Below are 20,574 nucleotides of genomic sequence, written 5' to 3'. Positions count from 1 at the left end.
CTTTTGTTAAGAATATTCAAAAATATAGAAATTAAAAAAACACACACAAAAAAGGTGAAATAACTTTTTGTAACATACTGAAGTGAAAAGAATGTATCACCAGCAGACCTGCTTCATAAGTATTGTTAAAGGAAGTACATCAACCAGAAGCAATATGATGCCATATGGACATTTGTATCTATACAAAGAAATTAAGAACACCAGGATGGTAACTATTTGGTTAAATATCATAGCTTTCTATTTAAAGTAAAAATAATGGCAATGCAGTGTGAGTTTTATTCATGTGTAAGTAAAATATATGACAACAGGAGCACGAATTCTGGGAGAAGTAAACGGAAGGATACTACTGTAAGTAGTATATTATATAGTATATATATGCTATATAGTATACATATAGTATATAATAAAAAGTCGCATATATAGGTAGTCAAACATTTCCTGTACTTAAATGTTCACAAATTATATCTAATCTAATCTAGATCTATATCTCTATACCTATAATTTAAAGTAATCACTGTATAAAGGGTTATAGCCAATAAGTCAACAATGAGATAAAATAGAATGGTAAAAAATATTCAATTAATCCAAAAGGCAGGAAAAAGAAAAAAGAAAAAAAAAAAGGAGAGATAGGATAAGTAAAAATCAAATAGCAAGATAGATTTAAAAATAATCAGATCAGTGAACACAATAAAATGTAAATTTTCTGAAAACCCAAAGTAAAAGTCCCATTTTGTCAGAATAAATAAAAAAGCAAGATTTAACTGTATATGTTATCTATAAGACAATTTAGCATAAACAGGTTAAAAGAAGAAAGGGTGGAAAAACATAGCATGTAACACTAGTCAAAAGATGTGAAGCCTCTACACTAAAAACTAAAAATTAAATAAATAAATAACACTACTAAGAGGAATTTACATCTAAATAAATAGAAAGATATACTGGGTTTATGGGTCAGAATATTCAATATTATTAAGATGTTGATTATCCTCATTTCATCCAAAAATTCAATGTAATTGCAATCAAATCACAGCCAGTTTTTTTTTTTTAGTAGAAACAATTATAGAATTAATGTGGAAATGTAAAAAAGACACAGAATAGCCTAAGAGTTTCGAACTTGAACAGAGATGGATACTCTGTTCAAGATACCAATGCTATCTAATTTCAAGACATTATGAAATATTGACATAAAGACAGAGATAATTGGTATAGAACAGAGTTTAGAAACAGCCTTTCACATACATCTATATATATAAAACCCTAACATGCAAATAGACCAAACAGCAGAACAACTGGTCGCTATGACGTGTGCTGACCACCAAGGGGCGTGCACGGAACATGGCGGGCTTTGGCCACGATGGATGGTGGAGCAGATGAGTGGGTGTGCCAGACCAAGGCAGGGCGCTGGTTGCTATCATCTGGTGGTTACTGAAAATTTTTTGCTCCAGAGTGCCACAGTCCCACCCAGCACTCACACCTGCTGCCGGCGCTGGCCCTGCTCGTACCCGCAGCCGGCACCGATCACTCGGTGCCATCAGCGGGTGTGAGCAGCAGCTGCCGGTCCTGATCACCCCTGAGAGCTTCTCCACCTCCCTCTGCTACTGAGGGACGATCAGGGCAGCAGCCGCCGCTCGCACCTGCTGCTGGCGCCGGCCCCAATTGCTCCGCACTGTCAGCGGGTGCAAGCAAGGACAGTGCTGTCAGTGCATGGGAGCTGCAGAGGCGGGAGTGGGGCTGCCAGCAGACAGGGGATCGGGGCTGCGATAAGAGGTGCCAGGCGGGGGTGCAGAGGATGGGACAAGTCCCGCCCCTATGCCCACCGCAGCCTCACGCTCCACAGTTCCTTTCAAGGTGCATGAATTCATGCACTGGGCCCCTAGTAACTAATATTCAAAAAGGGTCTTTCCAGCAAATGATCCTAGAATAATTTGGTTTCAATATGCAAATAAACGAATTTCAATCAATATCTTGCACAGTATACAAAAATTAACTAAAAATGAATCACAGGCTTAAACCTGAGATTTAGAGGAAAACATAGACAAAAACCTTGCAATCCTGAATTAGAAAACATATTTTAGATACAACACTCAAAACACAAGCCACAGGAAACAAACTGATAAGTGGGAGAAAATATTTGCAAATCATGTATCTGATAAGAGACTTGTATCTAAAATCTTACCTAATAAAAGGGTAATATGCAAATTAACCATCACTCCATCACAAAGATGGTGGCGCCCATAGCCACAAGATGGCGGGGCCCAGTCCTCTCAGCCCCGCTGGAGTCCCCCAGTCCTGGGGGCTGAGGGAAGGGGCAGCCGCCGAGAGCGGGCAGCATGAGTGGCCTGGTGGAATGCTTGCCTCGTTGCCATGGCAAAGAGGCAAGCGTTCTGCACCTGGCCGCAGATGGGCCTCAGGGCTGCGGAGAGCCTCTGGGCAGGGAGCGGCCAGGCCCCGCAGAGAGCTACTGGTGCACAAATTCATGCACAGGGCTACTAATGCATAAATAATGCTCAAAACTCAAAAATAAGAAACAACTGATTAAAATGTGCAAAACACTTGAACATTTCTGTCAATAAGAATGGAGGGCAAATAAAACCTTGAAAAAATGCTCAATATCATGAGCCATTAGGGAAATGAGAATTAAAACCACGAGATAACCGTACACACCCATCAGAATGGCTAAAATGGAAAAGACTGACCAGATCAAGTCTTTGTGATGATGTAGAGCAGGGGTGGGGAACCATTTTTTCTGTCAGGGGCCATTTGGATATTTTTTCATTCTAGCCACTCTAGTGGGTTTGAAGTAGTATCTCATTGTAATTTTGATTTGCATTAACACCATTTTCGGACCATACAAAATTATGACCTTAATAATTAGCCTGCTATTTGGTCAAACGTTTAATTAACTCACCCCTAATGCCTTTGTAGAGCCAGGCCAAATGATTTTGCAGGCCTTATATGGCCCTTGGGCTAGACGTTCCCCACCCATGATGTAGAAGAACTAGAACTTTCATACACTGATGGTGGAAACGTAAAATGCTACAAACATTTGGTATACAGTTTGGAAATTTCTTAAAACATTAAACATACATCCACTATATAACCCAGCTATTCTACTCACAGATTACTTACCCAAGAGGAACAAAAGCATATGTTCATAAAAAGACTTGTACATGGATGATCATATCAGCTTTATCCTATACTAGAGGCCTGATGCACGAAATTCATGAAAGAGTAGGCCTTCCTTCCCCCGGCTGCAGGCAGGCACCTGGGACCTGGGCTTCCCTCTGGCTGCCAGTAGGCACCCAGGACCCAGGCTTCCCTTGCAGCCCTGGCTTCGTCCGGATGGAAGTCCAGTCTAATTAGCATATTAGGCTTTTATTATTATCTATACTAATAAAAGGGTAATATGCTAACTAGAACGGACATCTTCTGGACGTCCTTCCAGACAAAGCCACGGTGGCAGGAGCTGAGGCAGAGGTGGTTAGGGGTGATCAGGCTGGCAGGGGAGGGCAGTGAGGGGGTGATCAGGCCGGCAGGGGAGGGCAGTGAGGGTGTGATCAGGCCGGTAGGGGAGGGCAGTTAGGGGGCGATCAGGCTGATGGGGAGGGCAGTTAGGTGGCGATCAGGCCAGCAGGGGAGGGCAGTTAGGGAGCGATCAGGCTGGCAGGCAGATGTGGTTAGGGGTGATCAGGCCAGCAGGCAGAGGTGGTTAGGGGCGAACAGGCCAGCAGGGGAGCAGTTAGGGGCATCAGGCCGGCAGACAGAGGCGATTTGGGATGATCAGACAGGCAGGTAGGCGAGCGGTTAGGAGCCAGCGGTCCCGTATTGCGAGGGGGATGTCCGTCTGCAATTTAGGCCCGATCCCTGCAGCTCAGGCCGAGGGACCCCACTGGTGCATGAATTTGTGCACTGGGCCTCTAGTTCATAATAAGCAAATATTGGAAATAACCCAAATGTCTATCAACAGGTGAATGGATGAAAAACTATGGTATATCTACACAATGGAATGTTACTCAGCAATGTAAAAGGATAAACTATGGACGAATCTTGAATTATTATACAGAATAAAAGAAGACATAAAAGGTGTGTGTGTGTATGTGTGTAAAAAGCATACAGTGATACCATTTATATAAAAGTTTAAGAAATGTAAACAAATCTTCAATGACAGAATGGAAACCAGTGGTTACTTGGAGATCAGGATGTGGGTGGGGTCAGTTGGGAGGGGGATAGTCCAAAGGTGCACCAGAAAAAACTTTGGGGGAGATGCATGTGTTCATTATCTTCATTTTGGTGATGGTTTCATGGGTATACATGTGTCACATGTTAGCCTATATAATTTAAATATGTGCAGTTTAGTATATACCCATTATGCCTCAATAAAGCTATTATAAAGGGAATATTTGTTTTCATTTTGAGTACTTTTTAACATTTTCATTTTGGCTAGTCAATTATTTATAATCTCAGACATATTCTGAATAGCATATAACTTAATGGTAATTCTAACAAAAGTTAAGTTTTACCTCTATTTTATTCTTTAAAAACTCTACACTGATTTAAATATTAACCTGCTCTAAAGAATACAGATCCTGAGAGCATTCCCTTGATTTTTTTTTTTTTTTACCATGTATCATGAATAGTCTATTGTTATGGAAGCAATCTAATACAGGCATACCTCAGAGATATTTTGAGTTTGGTTCCAGATCACCACAATAAAGCAATTATTGCAATAAAGCAAGTTACACAATTTTTTGGTTTCTAGTGCACATAAAAGTTATGCTTACACTATATTGTACTCTATTAAGTGTGTGACAGCAATATGTCTAAAAAATACAATGCACAAATCTTAATTAAAAATACTTTATTGTGACCAGCCAGGCGGCGTAGCTCAGTGGTTGAGTGTCACCCTATGAACGAGGTCATGGTTCAATTCCCAGTTGGGACACATGTTCAGGTTGTGAGCTCGATCCTCAGTATGGGGCATTCAGGAGGCAGCCAATCAATGATTCTCTCTCATCATTGATGTTTCTATCCCTCATTTCCTTTCCTCTCTGAAATCAACAAGAATATATTTTAAAAAATACTTTATTGCTAAAAAATGCTAACCATGCCTGGCCAGTGTGGCTTAGTGGTTGAGCATTAACCCATGGACCAGGAAGTCAGGGTTGGAGTCACAGTCAGGGCACATGCCCTGCTGCAAGCTCGATCCCCAGTAAAGGGTGTGCAGGAGGCAGCTGATCGATAATTCTCTCTTACTATTGATGTTTCTCTCTCTCTCCCTCTCCCCTTTTCTCTCTCTGAAATCAATAAAAACATATATTTTTAAAAAATGCTAACCATCATCTGAGTCATAATCCTTTTGTTGGTGGAGGGTCGTGCCTCAACTTTGGTGGCTGCTCACTCCTCCAGGTGGTGGCTGCTGTAGATTGGGTAACTATGATGATTTCTTAAAATAAGACACCAATGAAGATTGCCATATCAATGGACTCTTCCTTTCACAAATAATTTCTCTGTAGCATGTGATGATGCTGTTTGATAGCCTTTTACCCACAGCAGAAGTTTTAAAATTGGAGTCAATTCTTTCAAACCCTGCCACTTCTTTATCAACAAAGTTTATATAATATTTTAAATTCCTTTGTCATTTCAACAATCTTCACAGCATCTTCATCAGAAGTAGATTACATCTCAAGAAACCACTTTCCTTTCTTATCCCCAAAAGCAACTCTTCATCTGTTCAAGTTTGATCATTCAGCCACATCTTTAGGTTCTACTTCTAATTCTAGTTCTCTTGCTAATTTCCACCACATCTGCAGTTACTCCCTCCAATGAATTCTTGAAACCCATCAAAGTGATCCATGAGAGGTGGAATCAATTTCCTCCAAATTGCTATTAATGTTGATATTTTGACCTCTTCCCAAGAATCATGAATGTTCTTAATGGCATCTAGAAGGTGACTCCTTTCCAGAAGGTTTTCAATTTACTTTGCCTAGATCAGGGGTCCTCAAACTTTTTAAACAGGGGGCCAGTTCACTGTCCCTCAGACCGTTGGAGGGTCGGACTATAGTTAAAAAAAAACTATGAACAAATTCCTATGCACACTACACGTATCTTATTTTGAAGTAAAAAAACAAAACGGCAAAAACAACTGCATGTGGCCCGTGGGCCGTAGTTTGAGGACGCCTGGCCTAGATCCATCATAGGAATCACTATCTATGGCGGTTACAGCCTTATGAAATGTATTTCTTAAATATTAAGACTTGAAAGTCGAAATTACTCTGTGTTCCATGGGCTGCAGAAGGAATGTTGTGTTCGCAGGCATGAAAACACATTGATCTACTTGTACATCTCCATCAGAGCACTTGGGTGACTAGGTGCATTGTCAATAGCAGTAATAGTTCGAAAGGAATCTTTTTTCTGAGCAGTCAGTCTCAACAATGGGCTTAAAATATTCAGTCAACCATGTTGTAAACAGATGTGCTGCCATCTAGGCTTTGATGTTCTATTTATAGAACACAGACAGAGGAGATTCAGCAGAATTCCTAAGGACCCTAGGATTTCTGGAATGGTAAATGAGCACTGTCTTCAACCTAAAGTCACCAGCTACATTAGCCCCTAACAAGAGAGTCAGCTTGTCTTTTGAAGCCAGGCAATGACTTCTTTCTAGCTATGGAAGGTCCTAGATGGTATCTTGTATTGCTGTTTCATCTACATTGAAAATCTGTTGTTTAGTGTAGCCACCTTCATTAGTGATCTTAGCTAGATCTTTTAGATAACTTGCTGTAACTTCTACATCAGCACTTGCTGCTTCACCCTGCACTTTTATGTCACGGAGATGGCTTCTTTTATTACACCTAATGAACCAACCTTTGCTAGCTTCAAACCTTTCTTCTGCAGCTTCCTCACCCCTCTCAGCCTTCAGAGAACTGAAGAGAATTGGGGCCTTGCTCTGCATTAGGCTTTGGTTTAAGGGAATGTTGTGGCTGCTGTGTCTATCCAGATTACTAAATCTTTATCCATATCAGCAATAAGGCTGCTTCACTTTCTTATCACTTGTGTGTTCACTGAGAGGCACTTTTAATTTCCTTCAAGAACTTTTCCTTTGAATTCACAACCTGGCTAACTTTGACACAAGAGGCCTAGCTTCCAATCTAGCTTTCTGGGCTTATGACATGCCTTTCTGACTAAGCTTAATCACTGTTTTTTGATTTAAAGTGAGAGACATGAGACTCCTCCTTTCACTTGAACATTTAGAGGCAATTATAGGGTTATTAATTGGCCTAATTTCCACACTGGAGTGAACTGGGAGGCTCGGGGATATGGGGGAACTGCCAGTAAGTGGAGCAGTCAGAATACAAAGATTTATCAATTAAGTTCATTGTCTTACATGGGCACAGTTCATGGAGGTTCAAAACAGTTACAATAGTAACATCAAAGATCACCGATCACAGATTACCATAACAGATATAACAACAAAAAAGTTTGAAATATTTCAAGCCCTAACTGGTTTGGCTCAGTGGATAGAGCATCAGCCTGTGGACCGAAGGGTCCCGGGTTTGATTCCAGTCAAGGGCACATGCCCGAGTTGTGGGCTCGATCCCCAGTAGGGGTGTGCAGGAGGCAGCCAATCAATGATTCGCTCTCATCTTTGATGTTTCTAGCTCTCACTCCCTCTCCCTTCCTCTCTGAAATCAGTAAAAATATATATTAAAAAAAAGAAATATTTCAAAATTGCCAAAATGTCACAGAGACATAAAGTGAGCAAATGCTGAAAATATGGTGCCAAGAAACTTGCTCAATGCAGGGTTGTTACAAACCGTTTATTTGTAAAAAAGTGCAAAAGGAGCTATGTCTGTAACATTTTTGTGGGGTAGAAAATAGTAAAATTCATGGACTATTTAAAATTATAATACTTTATTTTAAATCTTAAGGTAAGTTATACACTCTGCATAAACCTTTTAATATAGGTTTACTGATTCTTTCTCCATATGTCTTACAAAAAAAATTTCACAAAAGCACGAAACTGAATAATGACGTATATGTATTCATCACTCAGCTTCAAACATTATCCGCATTTTGAGTTTTTTTGTCATTTTTTTTTGTTTGTTAATCCTCACCCGAGGATATTTTTCCATTGATTTTTAGAGAGGGTAGAAGAGAGGGGGAGAGACAGAGAAAGAGAAACATATTTATGTGAGACACATCTATTGGTTGCCTCCTACATGCACCCCAATGGGGATCAAGCCTGCAATAAAGGTATATGTCCTTGACCGGAATCGAACCATGGACCCTTCAGTCCTTGGGCTGACATTCAATCCACTGGGCCAAACTTGCTAGGGCTATGGGTTTTTATTTTTTAAATCTATTGAACCCTTTCCCCCTCTTCCTTATGGAATATATATACATCTATATCTATATCTATATCTATATCTATATCTATATCTATATCTATGTCTATATATCTTAATATATTTTTATTGATTTCAGAGAGGAAAGAAGAGGGAGAGAGAGAGACAGAAACATCTGTGATGAGAGAAGAAACATTGATTGGCTGCCTCCAGCATGCCCCACACTGGGGATCGAGACTGCAACCTGGGCATGTGCCCGGGAATCAAACCAAGACCTCCTGGTTCATAGGTCAACACTCAACTACTGAGCCATACCATCCAGGCCTTCTGGAATATTTTAAAGCAAATTGCACACACCATACCATTTCAAATCACAAATATTTCAATATTTTTCTCAATATCAATTTTAAAAATTGCTTCATGTAAAGTTAATTATATTTCATTGAAATTTAATTTCATTACTTAATTTAATTTCCTCTATATTTTCCCCTTATAATTTGTATAGAAGTGTGTATCCCATTTAGAAATTCCTATTTAAATGAACTGAAGTGCTGTAAGGTAGTTTTTTTAAATTAAAAAACAATTTAATGTTTCTCCAAGGTGTTAAGTATAATACTTAAAAAAAGTAATATAATGACATAAATACATACAAGTTTATATGAATTTTAATATTTTATTTTTTTAAGAAATGCTTTTGATAGGTTATTCTGAAAATAAAACAAAGACGAGGGATCTGTACCATATTAGTGAGCAGAGATTCATATAGTACTTTAGTCATTTATTTACATAGCCTTCCATGCTTTGACTATGCAATGTGCTGCAGCTGGCTTATAGTTTTTAAGAGCTGACTGGTAAATTTTGAGAAATTTTGTGAGCTGGTTGTTGAATGCCACCATTGTTAAAACTTTATTTAGACTTAAAACAAAATAAATTTTATTTAAAAAAGAAACAGATACTTAAAAACTCATCAATGTTTAATTATTTTACTATTCTTTACTATTATCTCTGCTCTTGCACTTACATATGTCCATTGTATTTTCATGGTGGAAGTATTATGTAATGGTGTGCTACTGAGCATCTCTTCTCTACTCCATCCATGTTCAGTAACATGTTGGCAGCTTGAAGTTAGTCATGGTGAGAATATTTATACCACAGATATAACCAAATGCTACAAATCAGAGCCATCCCTCCCTCACACCTCTCTCTGGAGAGCTGGCTGTTAACATTTGCCAGCACAGCACTGCTTCCACCGGGAGCATTAACTATGTGTCAGGCACTGCACTATTATGTGACCTCCTGGTTCACAGGTCGACCCTCAACCACTGAGCCACGCCAGCTGTGCTTTGTATTAATACTTTTTAATATACGACTTTAAAAGGAACACTAGTGAAGTGGCTTCTATAGCTTTGTTTTATTATTTGAATTTCAAAAGTACAGAAAAATGTAATTAGATGTTGAGTTAAGTAACAAGAGGATTGAAAATAGTATGTAAAACATATATATGACCCTTGAACAACACGGGTTTGATGTGTCGGTTCACTTATATGAGGATTTTTTTCAATAAATATACAGTCAGCCCTCCGTTTCCCTGGGTTTCACATTCCAGATTGGGAATCTGCGGTTCCAAGGGGCAACTATATGCACTGTTCTACGTCATTCCATATAGGGGGCTTGAGCACCCAGGGATTTTGGTATCTGCGTGTGCGTGTGCGTGTGTGTGTGTGTGTGTTGTGTGTTTGTGTGTGTATGCTGGACCAATCCCCAGCAGCTACCTAGGGACAACTATCTATAGAAAAGTTTTAGGGGAGTCAAAAGTTACACGAGGATTTTCAACTGGGGTGGGGGGAGGGTGCGTGTGTCTGTGCCCCTAACCTCTGCGCTGCTCAAGGTTCAACTATATATTCTTTAAATGATACAATATAAGGCTAAGGAAAATAAAAAAATCTGATTTTAAAAATAAATAATTTGGGAACTATCATATACCAAAGAATGTGAGAACTTAAGGTTATACCAATTTAAGTATGTTTTTTTACATAAGTGATTTTTTTAATCAATTAAAGAATCAAAAAAGCAAATCTATTTTAAAAATGAGGCTTTAGTTAAAAACTTTAAATGCCACTAAAATTTGTCAAACTTGTTTTGCCAGTTGATATTCCCAGAAATCAGAGCTCTGTCTGTCTAGCCTGCATTTATACTTAGTCTGGGCATTTAATCTCTCTTTTGATCTTAATTTTGCCATATACTGTAAGTTGTTTTCTAAGGCTTTAACATTAAAAGTTAGTTTCATAAATTGCAAAACCATTTTGTACTATTAGACAACTTTTTTTTTTAAACTTCTCAGAAAATACACAAAGGAATAACAAGGACTTAAAATGAACACTGTGATTCTTTACATATGTGTTTCTTTTAAGTTACTTACCTCTTGTGAAAGCTGTGTTACTTGGTCCTTTTGATGTTCCAGGTCTTTTAAAACCAACGAGTTTTGTTTTTCTAACTGAAGTACCCTTCTTGCCAAGTGGACACTAGGCAAATGAAATAAAAAAAAAATGCTTAGAAAAGGGAATGCTATCTAAAATATTCACAAAGTGTGTGCTTGAAAACTGACTTACCATTTCCTAATAATGCTAAAATATTAACAGAAAAAATATGCAGTCAAATATTTTCAGATGTCAACAGTAAAGACCAATATTCCAATGCAGAATTTTGAAAGTAACATCAAACTCTCCTTAATAACATAACTTTGACATATTGATTAGAACAGAGATGGATTGTACCCTTGTACATGATGCTTACTTGAAAAGACCACAAGATAGCAATTTACAGCTTTTCTCCATTTTTATAAAAATTCTCCATTTACAAACAAATTAGGCAATTAGTTGAAACAATAAGCTTGCACTTTGAAAAAAGTCAGTGTTTACCTCAGACAACATGATGCATTTTATAATACAAAACACAACTAAATAGATTTTCTATTGAAAGTAGAGATGGAAAAGATGTGTAAAAAGTGAAAAATGTCTATTGTACTGAGTGTAACCTTTAAAGTTAGGTTACCTTTAGAATTTAAAATCACATTACATGTGAAATGTTCCAATTCCACTTTTTAAGACATACTTTTTAAAAAAGTTCAGTTATAAATCCTTTCTCCTAACTACTGGGGAGAAAAAGTGGCATAATTCTTTTAAGAATAACTAATTATGTTGAGAAGACATGTTGCTCCAAAGACCCTCTCTGTAGTTCCAAACACTTAAAAATTTCATATTTATCACATATTCATTTTCTGAGTTGACCTACTAATGCAAAACCTCTTGGGATCCAAGAAGACAGGATGTTTTACCATGATAAGAAATAAAACATTTTCTTTCTAAATAAAACTATAGAACAAAAACAATTCCACTGTATTTTTAAAAAATTATCTTTATTGTTGAAAGTATTACAGATACCTCCTCCCCCCCGCCCCATTGATCCTCTCCACTTATCCCTGCTCCCTCCCCAGGCCTTCACCACACTATAGTCTGTGCCCGTGGAGTTATGCATATCTATAATAATAAAAGCATAATATGCTAATTAGACCGGATGTCCTTCCGGATGAACTTCCGGATGAAGCCGGGGCTGCGAGGGAAGCCCGGGTCCTGGGTGCTGGCGGCCGGAGGGAAGCCTAGCTCCTGGGTGCTAGAGGGAAGCTGGTGCCAGCAGCTGGGGGAAGGAAGGCCTACTCTTGCACAAATTTTGTGCATCGGGCCTCTAGTATGCTTATAAATTCTTTGGTTAATCCCTCCCCACCTCCCACCCCTATCCCCACCTTCCCTTTGAGATGTCAGTCTAATATTTTCTAACATCAGATAAAGAAATGCAGACAAAACTCTAAAATAATGGTAAGTATCATCTTACACACCTATTTCTAAGAACTTGTTCTTGTTTTTCCAAATAAAACAGATGAGGTCTGGTAAAAATTCATATAGTACATTAGGTACATATTTAGATATGCTCACATCTAAGTTTCTATCTTTTCAACTGGCATAAGATTTTGCCTTAGTAATTAGCTGAATTTAGAGATGAAAAAGACATAGTCCCTGTTTTTTAAAAAATCATTTTTTATAAAAAATAGCTTTATTGATATAAAGTTTTATTGATATGTAATTTATATACCAAGAAGTCAAACCACTTAAAGTTCAATGGTATTCAGTATATTTAGAATTGTTCAACTATCACTATAACCTAACTTTAGAACATTTTTATTAGCCCCTAAGAAAATTTGTACCCATTAGCATCACTCCCCATCCTCCCTGCCCAGACCTAGGAAACCACTAATCTACTTTCTTCCTTTACAGATTTTTAAGGTATTTACAGTTTTTAGATACCCCACTTTCTATCCCCCAATCTAAAATATACCAAGTTCTGTCCTCACTGGTTTGGCTCAGTGGTTAGAGTGTCGGCCTGCTGACTGAAAGGTCTTGGGTGCAATTCTGGTCAACAGGATGTACCTCAGTTGCAGGCTTGCTCCCCGGCCCCAGGTAGGGGCAAGTGCGGGAGGCAACCAATCAATGTGTCTTTCTCACATCAATGTTTCTCTCTCTTTGTCTCTCTCCTCCCTTCCACTCTCTCTAAAAGTCAATGGAAAATAACCTTGGGTGAGGATTAACAACATTACCACCACCAACAAAAAATATACCGATTTCTCTAAAATTTGATCTACAATAAGATCTCTACAAGCAAAATTAGTCTTAATACTAATTTTATATCACATCAACATTTTAAATCTGTTGATTAGATTAATGTTTGCAAATATCTGTATTTTCTATCATAAGCTTTGTGGGGTTTTTTGGCTAATTTAAAACCTTGACAGTATCTTATTCATATTTTTATTAACTCTCATCCTTCACAAGTGTTAGGAATGTCGTTTCATCTTTGTCTCCCACAAAACTCAGCATTAGGGTCTTTTTGTACATAGTAATTTCTCAATGAAGTTATCTTGAAGGTATAGACCATATATATATATTTTCGTTAATCCTCACCCAAGGATATTTTTCCATTGATTTTTAGAGAGAGTGGAAAGGAGGGAGAGAGACATAAAGAGAGAAACATCGATGTGAGAGAGACACATCAATTGGTTGCCTCCCTGGGCCGGGGATCGAGCCTACAACTGAGGTACATGCCTTTGATCGGAATTGAACCCAGGGCCCTTCAGTCTGTGGCCAATGCTCTATTCACTGAGCAAAACTGGCTAGGGCTAGACCATATTTTTGTAATGTTCGGTACAAAAAAACAAACATAGTCAAATGCTCTTACAGATGAAATGGAAGAAAAGGGGATGCAAGAAAATAATGAGATGAAAAGGTCATTCATTACCAACATTTTGAACTTCTTCAATAACTTGGAGGCATCAAGTTTAAAAATATTAAGCAGCTCATAGGGCTTGGGTGCTTTTTGTTTTGTTTGGAAACTGCATAATGTTCTTATGCAAATATGGTGTGGTACCACTTATCAATGCAAAATATCATGTGACATAAACCACTGAATTCAAGAAATTCTTGGTATGTTGGTACTTAAATTCTTACATCAGGGCTACCTCCTTCCACTAAGAATTTCCCTGATTTTGGTTGGAGATTCTGAATGAGAAAAAATTAACTGTAAATAGCAGAAAGATAGCTGATGATTTTAAAAATGGCTTATATATGTGTTCCACAGTGTTCTGATTACTAGCTTATAGTACTATTTTATTGAGAAAAACTTTCTAGGAGCTGGTGTTGATGGGAATGACTGTTGACTGTGCCTATTGTTATGAATGTTGATGTTATTTATGATGCATAATGGTTATAATGTGAAAGACATTGGTACAATTGGTCTACAAATGATCCATTGATCATGTTTTAAAAATTCACTTCCAAGTCAGTTGTAAGACTAGCAAAACACATCTTATAGAAATATCAGAAGTGATATTCAGGTTTCAGGTTGCTCTAAATGACCCATTTAGCCCATAATGCTTGATGGGGGACAAAAAAGAAAAGAAAAAAAGAAAGAAAAAGAAAACAATAACAAGAATAAAATTAATATTGTGAAAATTTTTCTTTAAAAATTATATATTTACGCACATAGAACACCCAGGAAAAACAAGAAGTATAATTTTTGATCATTGTAATACTTACAATTAAACAAAAATGATAAAAATTAGCAATTTTTTTCTTGATCATGAATATCAATGACTGCAGAAAGGCAGGTTGAATTAGAAGAAACATAGTCATTAATTTAATAAGATTTTCACAAACACTTCCTTTTACAAACATTTATTAAAAGTCTATAATCTATACAAGTACTAAGAATACACAATTTCGATCTGGAGGATCTAACATTCTATTGAGGAAGGGGGGCAAATAAAAAAAATTATTGTAGTGTGCTAAATGGTTTGAAAGGGCACACAGAAATAAATACCAATGCTCATCAATCTGGTGAAGAAACAGAGAAATAGCATCCTGGGTAGAGGGAAAAGCATAAGTAAAGAATTATATGCTGGAGAAAACTGTAAGCAGTATAGTAGTGATGGATAAAACATATGGCACGTAGTGAGGGATATATGATGAATGGCCTTGAATGACAAGCCGAGTTTAAATTTTATCCTTCAGTTGGTTAGGCATGATATGATCATCTCTGCACTTGAGAGAGTCCTTTATCAATATTATGGATGATGGCATAGAGAAGGAAGAAGAATTGAAGCAGCTAGATAAGTTTAAGGTTATAATCTAGACCAGTGGTCTCCAAAAGTAGTTATGTGAGAAATAACCCATTGAAGTGTGGAAAATATTATTTACATTTACTTTACTATTATGTATCTCTAAGTTTTAATTTTCTGTGTAGGTTTCATATTATAATGTACACAATATGTTAAGTATATGTTAATAATTATATTAAATAATTTATAAATATATATTTATTGGTGGGTGCATGCTCAATTTTTTTCTCCAATAGGGATTCACATAAAAAAGTTTGGAGATCACTGGTTTAGGCCAATTTTGTCCAATAGAAATATAATGTAAGCCACACATATAACACAAAAATTTTCTAGTAGCTACATTAAAAGTAGTACAAAGCCCTTATCTCACACGATATAAAAAAATTAACTCAAAAGTAAATCAAAGACCTAAATATAAGAGCTAAAACAGAGAAATAAATCCTCATTAACTTGCATTTGGCAGAGGATTCTCAGATATGGCACTAAAAGCACAAGCAATAAAAGAAAAATTAGATACACTGGATTGCATCAACATTAAAGTTTTGTGCTTCAAAAGACACCATCAAGAAAGTGAAAAGACTACCCATAGAATGGGAGAAAAAATTTCAAAATATATATCTTAATAAAGGATTTGTACCCATAAAATATAAAGAACTCATCAATGAAAAGACAAATTAGAGCATTTACAACAGTGGCTTGCCTATGGAAAGTTCTAAGTAAATGCGTACATACAACTTTCCACTCCTTGTACTGTGATTTCCTCAGAAAGCATTATGACTGAGTTAAAACACATGTGCATTATAATTTTTCAAACATTCCTCTGGAAAGATTGTACAAGTTTAAATTCACATGAACTAGAATAAAATTCTCCAAGTACAGTAATTTTTACTTATTCTGTTCTCTAATGTATTCTAAATGCCTTGAATAATACTTGGTACAATAGTTCAGTAATAAACTATTGAATGAATGAACTTTATATAAGACCTCTGTTTTCTTCATACCCTAACCAACACTGGACATCATCAATCTTTAATCCTATAAATAAACAATAGAATATTATGGAAGTTCTTTATTCATGAGGTTAAACATCTTCATATATGTTTGTCAAATATTTGTAATTCTTATTTAATGAGTTGATGTTTATATCCTTTCCCCACCCACTTCAAATCTTACCTACATGGTTAATGCTACTCTCCATCTAAATTAATTAAAAATATCTAGACCTTCTATAATCTCAACTGAGCCAACCTTATTTTCCACTAATGTCTACTTTACTTAATGCCCCACAAATATGTTTTGTATGTTTCTTCCACTATACTTCTGCTGTTCCTCCAGTCTGAAAGAAAATAGGTTATTCAACTTCTTGAGAGCCCATAATTTCTTAAAGACTCCCTTTAAGTTCCACTTCCTCAATTTCTGACTAGCATCCACTGATCTCTATTTATCTCTGACATAGTGTAGCACTAAATGACATATTTTTAGATGTTTCTTGATATTTTTTTTATGTGTGTTCATCTTTTGTCCCCCAATAGATGCCACTTATGTGAAGAGAAGGCTCTTATCTCCTGTAGTATGTAATGAACAGAGTGGACACTCAATACATCTTTCCTAATTGAATTTGTCTTAAATAAATTTTGTTCAGATGAATATATTTCTAGAAAGTATATACCAAGGTTACAGAGTGTCAATATTAAAGTACAACTAATGCTCAGCATCTAAGCATTGAACTAGTAATAAGTACCCAAAGTTAATAAGGGAAGGAGGCAAATGTCACAGATACCAATTTACCTCTTCCATGTTCCAACCTTCAAAATCTTTAAATGTGACATATTGTTCTGGTGAGGGATTTGGTGGATTCTGTTTAGAAATCTTGGATATTAGAAGTTGGACGCAAGGAGGAGGAGTTTAGTTTAATTGAAATTCAAAGCAAGACAAATGAAGAATTGCTCAACTGGAGTTTACGTCTCCTTAACTACAATTCACATACAATAAAAACAAATCCTTTCCTCTTTATAATGAGTAACTATGGATACAGTCAGGGAAAATGAGTAAAGGTTATTTACTTATCTTTTTGTATAGAACTATTGAACTCCTCAAGAAATCACTGCTTTTACAGGCTATCTACTGAGACAATTAAGTAGGTACAACACACAATTCTTCTTTGCACTTATGTTAATTACCATGTGATTTTTACCTGTAAAGATTAAGATTCACATAAACTGAATCTAGTAAAACAGAGTATGGTTTTGTATTTAAATATGAAACCAAAAGTTCACCAGTTATCTGGTAAAATTATTCTGCTAAGACTTAACTCTTAGCTCTCTCATCACTTCTTAACATATAAGTTATTTTCTTGGATCTGTCAATAACAGTCAGTACATCCAATTATCCTACATAATAATAGAGTAATATGCAAATTGACCGTACCTTTGCTACACCCACCAGCCACGCCCACCAGCCACGCCCACCAGGAAACCATCCTGCCAGAGGCTTTTCCGGCCTTGGGCACCAGTGGGGAGCCTGCGACAGATGGCAGGCAACTGGTGGTCGGATCGGCTCCTGCGATCTGTAGCCGGGATGCTGGGGTGCGGCTGAGCCCAAGGCCGGAAAAGCCTCTGCAGAAGGCTTTTCTGGCCTTGGGCACCAGGAGCTCCATCACCGGGACGCTGGGGTGCGGCCAAGCCCAAGGCCTTGGGCACCAGCGGGGAGCCTGCGACGGATGGCAGGCAACTGGCGGTTGGCTCCTGGGACAACCAGAGCTGCCAAGCAAGCGGTTAGGGGCAATCAGGCAGGCAGAGGGGTTAGGGGTGATCAGGTAGGCAGACCAGTGGTTAGGGGTGATGAGGTAGGCAGGCAAGTGGTTAGGGAAGATCAGGTAGGCAGACCAGTGGTAGGAGTGATCAGGTAGGCAGACAGACCCTCACTGGGCTGGCCCCGCCCCCAAGCAAGCTGTTAGGGGCAATCAGGCAGGCAGGCAGAGTGGATAGGGGTGATCAGGTAGGCAGACCAGTGGTTAGGGGTGATCAGGCAGGTAGGCGAGTGGTTAGGGGCAATCAGGTAGGCAGACAGCCCCTTGCATGGCTGGCCCCACCCCCCAGCAAAGAAAGAGGGAGGCCCAGGCCAGCCAACCCATTGCACCCCAGCCTGTCGCCTGCAGAGGGAGGCCACCGGTGGCAGGGGAGGGGAGGCAGTGCTGCACAGATGGCAAGCAGTGGCAGCAGCGGGGGTGGGGCCAGCTTCCTGCAGACCGGGGAAGGAAAGACCCGATAGGCCCTGATCTCAGGCCAGGTCTAGGGACCCTACCCGAGGGGTCCAGGATTGTGAGAGGGTGGTTGGGCTGAGGGACGCCCCCTAGTGCATGAATCTTCATGCACTGGGCCTCTAGTTACATATAATTTCATAAAAATTAGTCCAGCCAATGTGAACATGGCAGACCTCTATTTATATCTAAGATGCCAAAGCACAAGGGAGGACTGATGGTCTGTCCCGAGTCCTTCTATGGTTCTTACTATTATCAAAACTCCAAATAAACAAGTATATTTATTTATACGCTTGCTAATTAGTTATGTGGTCTGAAAGAACACTTGGCTTTTAAACCTTTTTCAGTTTTAGCAGGTCAGAGTTCTATCCCTATAAGCATGGCATGGATAAAGGATTCATAAAAAAGGTGCATCTGTCTGGCTGGTGTGGTTCAGTGGTTGAGCACCAACCTATGAACCAGGAGGTCACATGCTGATTATCTATGTTATATGAGACTTTCCCTAGTTTCTTCTGTAGGTTTGAACTTTCAAGTTGATCATGAATAGACTAGCATCAACTTTTTAAAGGATTAGCCCTAAAACCAACTCATATGAAATAAGTGCAGCTTTCCCTAAAGATAAAAATGAAAATTCATACATATGAGAACAAAGGTGAAGAAAACAAACTTTTGTTATGCACAAAGTTTGCTAGAGGAAATAAAAGTTTCCCAGAGGAAATAAAAGTGTCCCCGGCTTTATTTTTTCCTGTGTTGGGAAGCTCAGGCAACTGTGAAAATTTCAACTGAAAGCTCTTTATAAAATTAGATAGAAACGTAAATAAAAGGGCTACAGTATGCATTAATCTTGATATTTGAAAGGTTTAAAAACCTAAAGAGAAGTCTCCACATTCAGAGCTGCGAAAACAAATAGAGAAGCACATACTAAGACCATGTTAGTGCCTGGGTGTTACCCAGGTTAAAGAGCATAACCAAAACATGTAACCAGAAAATCTTGTTTGCTATTTTCAAAGTAATCATGACCGAAACAAAAACATTACTTCAGATTTTCAAGTTTAGTCAAGTCAAGAAGTGCCCATTTTATTTTAATCTTCTGTAATTGTATAAGCTCTTTTAACTTTCCACAGCCTTGTTCAGAAGAGTTTAACATAATATTTATTGTTCAATCTCTAGTGAAACTTCAAAATGCGATTAACCTTATTTACTAATTATGATGTGCTTAACAGACATTTTGGGTAGTTATTTTGCAAACGAATTTTGAAAAGCGAAATTTGCCACTTCTTATTGGAGATTGGCATTACAGTATGTCTTAAGTTGGGGGGTGGGGGGAGGTAAGAGATCAACCGAAGCACTTGTATGCCTGCATAACCAATGGACGCAAGAAATGGGGGGTGGGGTGAGGGCATGTGCTGGGGAGTAGGGGAGGCCTGTGGAAGGTAAATGGGAAGAAAAGGAGACATATGTACTACTATTTGTAATACTTTAAACAAGAAAAAAAAAAAAAAAGAAACTGACAGCAAAGAAAGTGAATTTCAAAACTAGTTTCATGTCCAGGGTATGTCTCTACTAATTATTTCAAGAAGTCTCATTAACATTTTAAAACAAAATTGTTATAAATAAAAACTCAAATTGTGCCTACTTAACGCTTTTGAAGACTGGCTCAAAAATCAACTATGCAATTTACTTTAAGAAACATTAATTGGCATAACAAACTAACATTTACTGAACTCTATGCCAGGCACTCTGTGAACTTTGCATCAATTTTCTCATTTTAATTTCATAATATAGCTTGGGTAGCAACAGGCAACTAATGAAAAATTTCAATGGCTATCCAATTTATTAACAGCACATGGCACTCAAATACAGAAGGCCTAAAAATTAAAGTTTTGGATAACCAATAAAATTTATCTTTTTAAAGACTATTCAATGACATAAGAAAATATTCAAGGTAGAATTAAAAGAAAAAAAAATAAAATTATACATTGTATGTAAGAAAAAATATGTATCTGTATACATTTTTGAATAATATCTTTAGACAGTAGAATTACCAGGATTTTCCTAATTTTCTAAAATAAACATGTATTATTTTTATAATAAGTAATCCCCTCCAATTAGGTGTGATACTAAAATACCTAAATTGGTTGTTGAATATATGCGATTGTAAATCCAATTTAGTATGAATAGAATATATTGTGTACTAGTCAGGAAATAAGTTCTTTTGAAATTTTAATATATTTTGGTATAAACTGAGG

The 20,574-nt window shown here is 37.6% G+C and overlaps 1 protein-coding gene across 1 annotated transcript in view; it reads right to left on the bottom strand.

Moving 5' to 3' along the window:
* Nucleotides 1–20,574, bottom strand: part of PIBF1 (progesterone immunomodulatory binding factor 1) — a 203,066-nt gene that overhangs the window by 58,211 nt on the left and 124,281 nt on the right. The window contains exon 14 of the mRNA XM_054719848.1: nucleotides 10,762–10,864. Coding sequence (XP_054575823.1) covers nucleotides 10,762–10,864 — 103 coding nt within the window. The remainder of the gene's footprint in view (nucleotides 1–10,761; nucleotides 10,865–20,574) is intronic.

Source organism: Eptesicus fuscus, chromosome 8, assembly GCF_027574615.1.
Source record: "Eptesicus fuscus isolate TK198812 chromosome 8, DD_ASM_mEF_20220401, whole genome shotgun sequence".
Classification (NCBI taxonomy): domain Eukaryota; kingdom Metazoa; phylum Chordata; class Mammalia; order Chiroptera; family Vespertilionidae; genus Eptesicus; species Eptesicus fuscus.
The sequence above is the reverse complement of the archived record's forward strand: the minus strand, read 5'-3'. Positions and strand labels throughout refer to the sequence as shown.